The 12622-nt window shown below is 35.2% G+C and overlaps 1 protein-coding gene across 3 annotated transcripts; it reads left to right on the top strand.

Annotated features, from left to right (window-relative positions):
- Positions 1-699: 699 nt before the first annotated feature.
- LOC125817491 (DEAD-box ATP-dependent RNA helicase 10) lies at positions 700-10580 on the top strand. 3 transcript variants are annotated; one of them, XM_049497030.1, is made up of 14 exons: positions 700-775; positions 1840-2010; positions 2938-3061; positions 3147-3216; positions 3440-3502; positions 5593-5667; positions 6424-6543; positions 7050-7091; positions 7176-7250; positions 8847-8993; positions 9110-9247; positions 9408-9519; positions 9696-9784; positions 10352-10580. In XM_049497030.1, exons 2-14 carry the CDS (start codon positions 1875-1877, stop codon positions 10475-10477), a joined length of 1317 nt encoding a protein of 438 aa, XP_049352987.1. In that variant the 5' UTR covers positions 700-775; positions 1840-1874; the 3' UTR covers positions 10478-10580. The 3 variants fall into 3 exon arrangements, with proteins under 3 accessions (XP_049352987.1, XP_049352986.1, XP_049352988.1); XM_049497029.1 differs by having other exon boundaries at positions 1825-2010; XM_049497031.1 differs by having other exon boundaries at positions 705-775; positions 1786-2010.
- The last annotated feature ends 2042 nt before the right edge of the window (positions 10581-12622 follow it).

Genomic DNA, 12622 nt, shown 5'->3' with positions numbered 1-12622 from the left:
TCATGAGCCCAAATAGTATCTAATTCCAAATTGAGCCGAGGAAGCCCAAGGATCAATGAGAATGGGATCTCTTTGAGGCCTATCCTAAATGGATCCTTTTATGTGTCTTGATACACATTTGTCAAAGCCTAGATCAAAGAACACACATCCAAATTTTTAATTACAATAAGCATAATATCGTAAATTACAAAACTATAGACATAATATTGTAAATTACAAGAGACGTTATTGTGACGAGATTAAATCTAGAAGAGGGTCTCTAAAATTTTATCTCTCTTTTATATTTTAGATAAATATAAGATCTACTTACACTCTATTTTCTTCGAATTCTATTTTTCTAACTACATTGAATTTGTTTTTTTTTTTTCTATAAACATAAAGATTTTTAGCAACAAATAAAATCATAAAAGAAATTTGAATCTAAAAATTTTACTACATTAAAACGAAAGAAATTTGGAGAAAAGCCCTATAAACATATGAATATGATCTCTGAGAACTTACAAATTGAATAGAAAAAATATGATCTTTGCAAATCTCCGTATCTATATTAAAAAAAATATATATATATTCTTAGACGTAAAATTAAAAACAAATTTATAAAAGGTCAAAAAACCATTCATATCCCTAATATATTTTTGTAGTTCCAATATTACCCTCCATTACAAAAGCCCTACACTACAAAAACTTGTTTTTCTCTTCTTTTTCTTCTTTCTCCTCCGGCGTTTCTTCACTTCTCCCTGCATATCTTTTCTGCGTTTGTTCTCTGCGATTCTCGGTAAGTTTTTCTCTCTCTGCATTTTTTTCTATGCGCTTTTAGTTACGTTTTTCAGCTTCTCTGCGTTTTTCCTCTGTTTTTTGTACTTGATTTTGTTTCTGCTATAAATCTCCCAAAAAAACGAGTGTATTTCAATGTTAGTGATGATTGAATCGTTCAGTATGTTGTTGTTATTGAGTGAATTGTTAAGCTGAAGAGAAAAAGCGAGTAAAACTATAAAGAGAAATTGTTACTCGCGAATTGAATCATGCAACAAAGTAGGAGTCGTTTAATAGCTAGTTTGGAGATGAGTTATGCAAGTATTAAATCCTGCTTAAGTAGTACTACCACGTTTTGTAGCTGGTAAGTTTATTCAGGTATAAAATTAGTAGGATGTTCGATATGCATAATTAATACATGGATACGTTATGAGTGAATCTATGTATTATGTTGTGCATGTATGATGGAATAACTAAATCATGCATAACTAATAATACATAAATTCCCGGCATAATTCTAACCAGCTACCAAATGATCCCTAAGGATATATAGATCACTATTCACACATACAACTCAAACTTGATTGCATATGTAGATGTAATTAGGACAATGCTAAGCTTCCCAAAGGAGAAAAGTGAAAATAAAATATCAATGGAAAACTTTCTCCTCTTGCCTTAGAAAGCACATGCTACAATATAATATTTGGTACAATGAGATATAAGAAGCTTTGGAGAACCTTTGACTTTGGGAGTATGGAGTTCTTCTTTGTGTAAATTTAGGAATTAAAAGCCATGAGTTTAATAAACATCATTTCCTTGCATAACAATTTATATTTTGTTGATAGTAACTTATAATTATTTTGTATTTGAATAAATTTAGACTTAAAATTTTTGTAGTAATCAATTCTCTTATAGTGTTAACAACTTTTTTTTAGTTTCTATTTGAATTTGTGATTGCTTATTTATAAAATCAGCTCCAACACTTGAATTGTGCTTTTCAACAATTGATGCTTAAAAGTTAATTGAATACAGCTAATCCAAACGGCTTGCTTGTTGCTTGTTGATTTGAAGTTACTGTCATAATAGAACCCTCTGTGGAGAAGTCTTGGATCCGCGGCTAAATGGATGAATCCAAAGAAGAAACGAAGTCTTTCAAAGAATTAGGAGTTTGTGATCAATTAATTGAGGCATGTGATAATTTAGGTTGGAAAAACCCTTCTAAGATACAAGCTGAAGCTATGCCTCATGCCTTTGAAGGTTTTTCAATATTCCCTTCTTTATGTTTATTCATCTTTTTGTTGCCGCATGTTCTAGAGGATTTAGCTTTCTGCTAATATTTCAAATAGGTTTAAATTTCTAAGCTGATTATCCTAGTGGGTTTTATGTCTGATTTTGGGTTGTGGGGTTGCAAAACTTCCACTATTCTAATTTAGTTTTGCCCTTGGTTGCAAAATAAAATAAGACTAGCTTTATGAATAATAGAAAAGCAACATTTCATTGTCGAACAAATTTGTGGAGAGAGGTAATTAAGTGCTGGGTTTAGTGGTGAATTTTTCAGTCTTCCAGGGGTTTGGGGGTGTTCTGATTTAATTTCCTACGTCTAGGTGAAAATAAAATAAAATAATTAGTTAATGGATATAATGGTGGTGTAGGTAGGGTGAACTTAAATCCAGGTAAAAACAGCTTTATGTTATTGCCTAAAGAGGTGGTATTTGAAGTGATTCAATTTAAGGGAATTGAAGATTTTGGAACGATATATTCTTTTACGAAGAAAAATTGGAATAGCAAGGGGAAGGGTCACGTGAATTTTCCTGTAAAATACTTTTATGAATGCTAGCCTTTCAGAAACCATGTCTTTAAAATGCAAATTTACAACCAAGTTATGGAATATAATGTTGCATTTGAGGAAAATTTAATGGACCGTGCAAAACTCCGTCAATCAAGTGATGTGGGTTGAACTAATAACTAGCAACAGGAGAGTGATTGAGCTGTGATTCCACGTAGCCTGAATCCTGTAGTGATTTTTTTTCTTTTATTTTTTTTGGGGGGTGGGGGAATCCTTTTGCTGTGTAGAGTACATTATTCATAGAGATCCTTTTTGTTTTAATTAACCTTTTGTATATCAACCTCTATTTGGTGAAATCTTATTTTTGTTATAAACAATTTGATTGGTTTTTGTTCCAGGCAAAGACCTAATTGGTCTGGCACAAACGGGGTCTGGAAAGACTGGAGCTTTTGCAATTCCTATACTGCAATCGTTATTAGATTCTCCGCATGCCTTTTTTGCCTGCGTTCTCTCTCCAACAAGGTCTCTTATTCTTCTGATTACTTGTTTTATTTTGTAGAAGCTCTTTAATGATTGAAATCCCAACTTTTTTCTTTGCATATTCCAGAGAGCTCGCCATTCAAATTGCTGAACAGTTTGAAGCTTTAGGATCCGGTATTGGAGTAAAATGTGCAGTGGTGAGCTTGACTAAGTCATATGCACATACATGAACAATTCATTTCCCCTTCAAATGTAATCCATAGGCTGATAACCTCTTTCTAGCTAATGGGATTTGTAGTGGCATGTCTGTAGGAAAGGATAAAGTGTGTCACGATTGAAACAGTGTGGTATATGATGGTTGACATTGGCATTCAGCTAGACATATTTTTGATTAAATGATCGCTGGTAATTGTTTTGCAGCTGGTTGGAGGGATAGATCAAGTACAACAGAGCATTGCCCTCGGGAAACGGCCTCACATTATTGTAAGTACTGATATATCTGCTACCACATTTTTATGTCTCTTGTTAAGGTGAAGCAAGTAGTAATGGAGCTACAGATAGTAAAATCTCTTTGCCAAAATATAAACTAAAAGGCAAATACAATATGAGGCAGAGTTGGTGGTGTAATATTCATATGACAGTAGATGTTTAAGGAACGAGCACCACCTTCTTTATTTTACCTCTGATGCTGTTTCTTGAGTATCTCTTTCTCAGCCTTGACCAAGTGTATCAGGTCGTTGTAGCCTCATGCTATTATTTGGAGCATGCAGTTGGCTTCATAAGTTTCTGATGTCTTCTTTCAACAGATTAGGGGGTCATGTGGATTTCCCTAGACACATTAAAAAAATCCGGCCTAGATGTAAATAGCTATTTAGTTACCTTACCCCACTTTGTTTGAAAATGCATTCTCAGTTTTTTGTTAAATTTGTTGCCAGTATCTTGTGAGAAGAGCTCCTAGTCCTGCTATCAGGGTCTTTACTGGATGTTGGTTACCTTTTCTTCTTAGATCATCTGATAAGAAATGTGCTTTTGTTTTAACATTTGCAAAATGCTTTGGCTTATAAATAAGGGCATGTTTGGATTGGCTTTTGGCTTATGACTTATAAGCCAAAAGCCGTAAGTTAGGATTTCTAACTTATGGCTTTTGGCTTATTTTTGTTATTTTGTCTTTAAAATAAGTGCTTATAAGCACCTTTTAACTTTACCCAAACACTTCAAAACTGCTTAAAAGCTATTGTCTTAAAAGCACCTAAAATAAGTCAATCCAAACCGGAACTAAGTCCTTTATGAATTATTAGTAGCCATATCTCCTTTGTCAGAGGTACCTGATGGTTGTAAAAGGTAGATGATGCATCCTTTTAGCAATCTAATGAAACAAAGTTGGTGTACTATTGGCCAGTCTTGAAACATTGGTAAGCCATTTTCATTCAGCACTACGCCACCATCCTAGGATTGTAAGATCAGTAACCTTTATTTCCTTATGAGAGGCTGCAAAAGAAATATGCAAAAGATCACGTTATAGAAGTCTGGAGTGGAAATAATATGATATCAAGTTGTCGACTATTTGTTTTTTATTAGGTAAGGTAAGTAGGATATCAACTATTAAGTGAGTGGAAGTAATATAAATATCAACTATTAAGTGTGCTGAGACGGGCAACCACCCAAGAAGATTTTCTACCCTACCTTGCCTATGAGGCCTATCAGGAACGGATGTGGTGATGAACCCCGACATCTTTGTTGAGAATCGGACGTCCAGCTGTGTAGGAAGAGTCCACCCTCCAAAGGCGGTGTTGGGTGTACTGTAATATTACACAGGAAACCGCTTAGACCAAGACATCAACTCTTATCCATCTAGGGCAGCAATCCTTCCCTAAAATTGTGAATTTTTTTATTTGACTACTCCTAAAACAAATCACTCAATTTGGACTAGATACAACTCCGGACCCACTGTAAGGCGTTCGAACAGTTTCTCCTATCTCCTATGAGAAGGCTTTTGGTGTAAACTCAACCTTCTCTTTTCAATCATGGAGGTGGCTTTGTCTTAGCCTCTCTAACTTCTGCCTTGTTTGCAAGTAGGATAGTTTCTCTGATGGACTATTTGGAGGTAAAGAAATCAGAGATGTTTTTAAACAATAAGAATATTAACAAGTTGAAGTACAACACCCTTCTTTATTAGCTCTTTGATTCAAGTTAAATGATGTAGATGATATTGATAGTTTACTGGATTTCCTCAATCAGCCCACATGTTTGTGCAGCCAGAGGCTGTGTTTTTGTAAGGTTCCTGATGTGTCGTTCTGAATCATCTCGATGCAATTTACCAATACAATGCTTACTTTCCTATCAAAGAGAACTATTAAGTGTTCTCAGTCAATTCAGTCGCTGGCCTAATTCAAATATTCAGACGTCTGTAATGTTCCCTGGTCAGCAAAACTAGTTTAGCGTGCCATGCCGATGATTTTTCACACCAATTTTGCTAAACCTATTGTAGGTTGTTACAGATGATATCTTAAGCCATAAGCTTAATCTTTGATATTCTTAAATTTGAGTGCTCATTTGCGTGATGTATGATGTAGGTTGCAACACCTGGTCGCCTCTTGGATCATCTTTCCAATACCAAAGGGTTTTCTCTCCGTACGATAAAGTACTTGGTAAGTTTGTCCATAGTCTTATGCTCACAAATGCTCCAGAGATGTCCTCTTTATCTGTTTATGCATTTTTTTTCTTTCAGATGAAAATCCAAGAGTGCAGATGTTGATTCATTTATTTGATTGAAGGATATGTTATTATATCACTATTGCACCTTAAAAAGTGATATTTGCTGTTTTTCACAGTGTATACAGTATATCTCTTGTCAGAGGCAAAGTTACTTGTCATTTTTTCCTGCCTCCATTGGCTACTTGAGTTGGTCTTTACTTTCTAACCATCCAACATTTTGAGCTGCAGAAAGCCTTAGGCTACATTAGAAAGATATGTTCCTTTGAATCTTGCTCGTCTTCGTGTTAGTTGCTAGTTAAATGCCTTCCCCTCACTACAGCACTGAACCATTGATGTGATATGTCCAAAGAAGCACAATGGCTTCATCGCCTTAGGTGGCTACAATTGGACCAAGCAAGACATTGATTAATTGAAGCAATATGTATCTAAAAATTAAATGCATTTCATTATATGATATTCAAATGATAAGCAAGAATGAGTTGATTTAGCATTACATGGGTTCTTAACAAATCTGATGTTCCTTCTATGTATCCTGGTTTATATACTTCTTTTAACATCACAAATTCTATTCGTAACCAAATATAGGTTTTTGAAATGGTAAATAGTGTTTCACAACAGATTATTTTAGTTAGTTAAGAGCATGCATGCGTAGTCTGAGTCATGAATTTGAACATGGCTACATGCAACAGGTATTAGATGAGGCGGACAGGTTGCTAAACGAGGATTTTGAGAAGGCCCTCGATCAGATTTTGAATGCTATTCCTCGTGAACGAAGGACTTATCTCTTTTCTGCTACAATGACCAAAAAGGTCAGTTTTTCAAGTGGTTTATAGGAAACCATGTTAATTATAAATGTTCTATTTTCTGCTTGTGGGTAATTTCTCTTTCTAGATTCTCTTTAAAGGAAAATCCCCTCTTTTAAGGTTGGGTAGATATCTTTTCCTCAGTATTTGGGGAGGAAAAGTGCTTTCGTGAAGTTTTGGCTTTTATTAATTTGCAAATATCTTGCTCATTTTGATATTTATATATGAGAAGATACCAGAAAATGGAGGAGCTTTATACTTGTATTTCAGCTTCAGTTATCATTGTTATGGAAGTAGATGCACTTACACTTTATATCATAGTACCAAAATGATTATTACATGAAATTGTTCGAGTCTTCGAGAGGAGAAGGTGGGGATGTTATGAATGGCACGTTAATTTGCTTCTGCTCTGCTTTCTTTTTAAGGAATCAAATTTCATGCTTAAACTTCCCATGGACTGAAATTTTTGCTTGGGAAGTCCGATTCTAAATAGATATGTACTTGAACTACAGGTGCGGAAACTTCAGAGGGCTTGTTTGAGAAATCCTGTTAAGGTACAACAATGTCAATTGTCACTGGAGGATTTGTAGGTGGTGCTCAAGAGTATTTTCCATAACTTTGTTTATAATTTGTTTCAGATTGAAGCTGCATCTAAATATTCCACAGTCGATACACTGAAGCAGCAGTATCGTTTTCTACCTGCCAAGTATAAGGTTAGTTTTTCAGTGACAAGATTCTATTTTAGGTTTGTTGGAAAAAAGCAGCACAAGTGGCTAGGCAATTGGCTTAATAATGATGTTCCATGTATGTTACATTTTGTTTGATGACAATCAATGAGTTCAATATTTTCTGCTTAAGCAGCAAAGTTGTCCAGACATTTAGTGTATTTTTACAACAGAACATTATATGTGGTGCTGTGTTCTCCCAATAAGGATCATTATATGGCTGAAGAATGTATATTGGCATTTTGACACCACTAGAATAAGAAACAATCACGTGGATAAAAGAGGGGAGACGTGATCATAATGATTGTGTTGTTTAGTGTTACAAAGTAATAACTAGCACGAAGAGTGCAGCGTCTTCTTGATTAAAAAACCAAGTAGCACAGTGAGTCACTCTTTACAAGGTTCATATTTTTAGCTTTCCCAGAAGTATTAATCATGAAAGTATTTTAAGTAGTTGCAACTCTTGATTATTGAAGTGAACATAATCCAACTGACTTAGAGGTCAGGCCACATAGAGGGCTTGCCACAGTTAAGGCATATGCAGTTAAACACCTGTTTAGGCACATGGGTCTCTTTATATGTTCCTAATCAAGGAAGTTACTAGATTTGTAGTCTCAGCTATGGGCTTTCTTATACTTCTAGCCCTAATCAATTGTTTTTGCATTATTAGTAGAACTATTACTCCAGGAATTGAGCAGTGTACTAGTGCCTCCATTACATCTTCCCACGAACAAGAGGGTAGAGCAGATATTTCAAAGAAATGTATATCCCCCCGTCCTCACACCGTCCCCCCAAATGTGCCATCTTTTGTTGGCCTCCTCCTCTTCCCCTGGTGAGCAGACCTTCTTTTGAGATCTTATGTATGGTTTACGAGATTGGAACTAAGAAAATTAAATGAAGAGATTTTTCACCCCTTGTTTAGGGTTGAATTAAATGAAAACAATTGGGGTTTTCTGCATGTGATTGAGGTTGGACAAAGGGGAAAAGAGCGGCATGAAGCTGGCAGGGAAAGAGTTTTGATATAGGACACATGGCACTGTAGGCTTGAGTGCAACAGGTTGGAAGCAGAAGCAAAGGGGAGAGATGTAGCATTAGGAGTTATGCTACAGTGGTGGAGTGCAAGGTTATTAGATTAGGCACGGAAGAAAACAGAAGATTGATGGGCATTGACAGAGGCCAAAGGGGGTGTGGAAGTTGACAGAACATGGAAAGCTCTAGGAGGAAAGGGGTGGGGGGACATGGGGGAAATTAAGGCAGCAGGGAATTCAAAACCTGTTCGGTGGCAGTAGAATGCGAAAGGTTGCTCTCCCAGTAAGATGTAAGCCAGTATTTTAAAGGTCCTTAATAGGAAATCGTTTTGTTTTGGCATTAAAAATTATCAGAAGGATGATATAGCTAATGCCTGGTAATCGTGTGGGACTGTATGCTAGAGACAGTATACAAGGAATAAACCTAAAAGGCCCTCTACCTGATGGGGGCTAAAGATGTAATTGCTTTAGTTTACTGAATTATGATTTATGGTCCCATTTCAATTATCACATAATGACTTCTGGTCTGACTTTATTATTTGTCCATGGTTCACAGGACTGCTATCTTATCTATATTCTGACTGAGATGTCTGGCAGTACATCTATGGTTTTCACTCGTACATGTGATGCAACTCGTCTTCTGGCTTTGATGCTTCGCAATCTTGGCTTGAGAGCCATACCAATTAGTGGTCAGATGACTCAGGTATACTCTCAAACTTAAAGGCATATTTTAACAGGTTCACAATTTCCTCTTTGCTGGTTCTATTTCATCCCCACCCCCACACCCAAAAAAATAATAATGATATTTTACTTGGTCAGGATAAAAGGCTTGGAGCTCTAAACAAATTTAAGGCTGGAGAGTGCAATATCCTTATATGCACTGATGTGGCCAGTCGAGGACTTGATATCCCTTCTGTTGATATGGTTATCAACTATGATATTCCAACAAACTCAAAGGTAGATCTTGCTATTCTTCCTGCTTGTAAAGTTATGCTGTTTTCATTGGGGTGGTCCTGGATTTATCTATACTTGACTTGATACTCATCATTTCAATCTGAATATCTTAATTTTGTTTTCTGGTGCGATTTAAGCTTATCACTATACGCATGGCTTGCAGGATTATATACATAGAGTGGGAAGAACTGCACGAGCAGGACGTTCTGGGGTTGCCATATCATTAGTAAATCAATATGAGTTGGAGTGGTATATACAGATAGAAAAGCTTATTGGTATGAAACACAGAAATATTTCCGCGATTCTAGTACCCCCCTTCCCCCCCCCCCCTATCCTTGTGTTCTTTCTAGTCTCCCTGCTGCTATGTATTGTTTTCCCCCTATCCTTGTGCTCTTTCTAGTCTCCCTGCTGCTATGTATTGTTTTCCAAACTAAAATTTGATAATCTCCAGGGAAGAAACTACCTGAGTATCCTGCAGAGGAAGAAGAGGTTTTGCTACTCTTGGAGCGTGTAACAGAAGCCAAAAGGATCTCACTGATGGTATTTCTCTCTTCGGTGTTTTCTTTTCTAGGGGATGGGGGCAGGAGGGGGTTACTTCAGGCGGCAGCAAGCACCTAGGTGGTTAACTTGTGCATGCATGGGTTAAAGCTCTTACTTCAGCCAATTAAATAAAGTGAAATGAGCCCTATTACTATTATTAACTTCCCTTTTATAACGAGACAGTTTGGATTTGGCTTATTTTAGGTGTTTTTAAGCCAAAAATCAAAAGTTAGAAATCCAAACTTATGGCTTTCGACTTGTATATAAGCCATAAGCTATAAGCCCATCCAAACAGGCTCTTATGTGTTTTTCTCAGCCAGAGAATGTTGCTCGAGGTGACATACATGTAAACGACTTTCTCCACGAGTATCTTATAGTTGGTCACATTCACGATGCTTGCATGCTGATACACTATATTGCTCTTGACTCCAAAAATATTGCCACACCTGAGTCCGATCCTCAAAAAATGCACTACTTTTGAAGAGGATCCAACCCCCCCGCCCCCCCCTCTCCCCGTCCCTTGTGTTATTAGATACTAATTAACATATGCGACCCATGTTGATGCAGAAAATCAAAGAAACTGGTGGGAAAAGGAAACACAGAGGTGGTGGAGATGATGATGACAATGAGGAGGTTCATAAATATTTGGGAGTTAAGAAGGGGAAGCAATCAAAGAAGCCAAAGAGAAAATGAGGGAATTAATGTGCAAACTAATTTAGCAATTGTTAGGCCAATTTTGACTTGGTTATTTATTTTATTATTGTTACTCATTTGGGGGACTGTAATTTGACATTTCTACGATCCTATAACATACTGTAAAAGAGATTTTTGTATCTTGTAATATTATATGTCATGTCATTCTTATAAAGAGTTGTCATCAAGCATATAATTGAAAATGTGACTAATTGAATATATAAATATGATATAGAATGAAGTGAAGGGTTATGCTAATTCATTTCCATATGAATCTACACTTTTGTGCTGAACAAGGATAGCTCTGCCACTACTTCATGTGCGATGTCTTGTTGAAAAAATTATGAACACGCCATGTGGCAAATTGAAATTGCGAGATAAATGTCTTTTTTGGTTGATGAAAGAAAGATGATTTTGCATAAAAGGATAAAAAAAAATGACTATTTGCCCCACTATTTTAGAGGTGTTTTAGAAATATCCGCAATCTAGTAAATATCTATAAGAGGTAACAATATTGATTTGATGTCTGATTTTCATAAATACCCTTTCTAGAAAGTGCGTTTTTGGTATTCTTTAGTTTGTTCTTTTTGTTTTTGTTGTCAATAATAATATTTACGGTTGTTATATAAAAAAAATAAAATTAATATGCCAAAAATATTATCATCCCTTAAAAATATTATTGAAAAAATTAAGCTATTATCCATTGCCCACTTGTCAAAATAAGAAATTCCACAAGTTGGATAAAAACTTGTTAAAATTTCACACATTCAAAATTCAAAACAAAAAAATCCTTCAATTCCTCAAAACCCATAAATCATTAAAAAAAAATTATAACAATATTATTAATCATGGAGGTGTATACTATGGTAAGCATTGTCCTCCTTTCTGCATTTATCATTTTAGTTATTTTCATTACTTTCTGTCAAAACAACAAAAATAATAGCGCGCCTCAAGACATTGAGGCGCGCGCAAAAAGTAGAGTTTCGATCCGTCACACATATGATGCGGCCGATGGAGATGACGGAGGAGGGACCACACACGGGAACAACGACAATGGTGGTTCTACCGTTGTGGCTAGTGTCATCGCTACAACGGCACTAAACACCATAGCTATTGATGGAGGAGGCAGTTATCAAGGTAATGCAGGTGGCTAAACACCATATAAATTGATGCTAACGTAGGTGGTGGAGGACATGGAGGGCGGAGGCAATGGGGTTGAATAGGTCAAAAATTGTAATTTAACTACATTTTTTTAGGAAAATGTTTAGCTTTCATGTGGCTAGTATTTTTTTTTGTTAAGCGTACTATTACCTTGAGTTGTTCAACTAATAGTTTTGTGAAATAGGTTGTACTTATATTTTTGTGAAATAGATTGTGGTGGAGATTTTAAAGTAACGTATCCTCATATATTTTAAGGAAAAAATAAGTAATTTTTAAAATTTATAATTTTAAATATGTTAAAATATTTTTGTGACTATACAAATTTGATTAAAAATCTATGATTGAAAAATAACTAAAATTTGTAAACAAATTTAAAATGCTCATGGCGGAGGTAATGACGTGTGGATGTGGTTGAATAAATCATTTTTTTTAATTTGACTATATATATATATATATATATATATATATTAAAGTAAAATGTGTAGCTTTCATGTGACTAGTATTGTTTGTGAAATAGGTTGTGGTGGAGATTTCAAAATAGTGTACCCTTTATTAGTTTATGTGATCTAAGTTAATAGAATATTTTAAATATGTTATAATATTTTTATAACTATATAAATTTGATAAAAATGGTGTGTTCTAGCCATTTTTTGGGCCTATGATTAAAAAATAGTTGAAATTTATAAAGTAATTAAAAATGACTATTTTTTAATGCGATGAAAAAAACAGAATAAAATAACACTTAGCTAAAAAGACGAAAAACTTCAACACATTGTGTTGGAATTTGAATATTTTTACAAATAAAACTTCAATATGTTGGAGTGTAAATTTTTTTTACTATTGCCTATAAGGCGTGTAACAGAATGAGTGTAGCGTGGGGCGAGTTTAAGCTTATGAGGGTTGAGATAAATAAACTACGTAGCGATACGTAGTATGAGTTGAAACAATTTAATAAAAGTTAAAACGGTCGTAGTTTGACAAACT

This window comes from Solanum verrucosum, unplaced genomic scaffold (assembly GCF_900185275.1).
Source record: "Solanum verrucosum unplaced genomic scaffold, falcon-dt-bn FXZP01000280.1, whole genome shotgun sequence".
Taxonomy (NCBI): domain Eukaryota; kingdom Viridiplantae; phylum Streptophyta; class Magnoliopsida; order Solanales; family Solanaceae; genus Solanum; species Solanum verrucosum.
The sequence above is the reverse complement of the archived record's forward strand: the minus strand, read 5'-3'. Positions and strand labels throughout refer to the sequence as shown.

Bases quoted from the DNA above. Each gene is read 5' to 3' on its own strand.
- LOC125817491 (XM_049497030.1), top strand. From the start codon at position 1,875: ATGGATGAATCCAAAGAAGAAACGAAGTCTTTCAAAGAATTAGGAGTT. The intron at 7,251-8,846 runs GTTAGTTTTTCA...CATGGTTCACAG, and splicing joins TTCTACCTGCCAAGTATAAG to GACTGCTATCTTATCTATAT. The intron at 9,785-10,351 runs GTATTTCTCTCT...ATGTTGATGCAG, and splicing joins CCAAAAGGATCTCACTGATG to AAAATCAAAGAAACTGGTGG.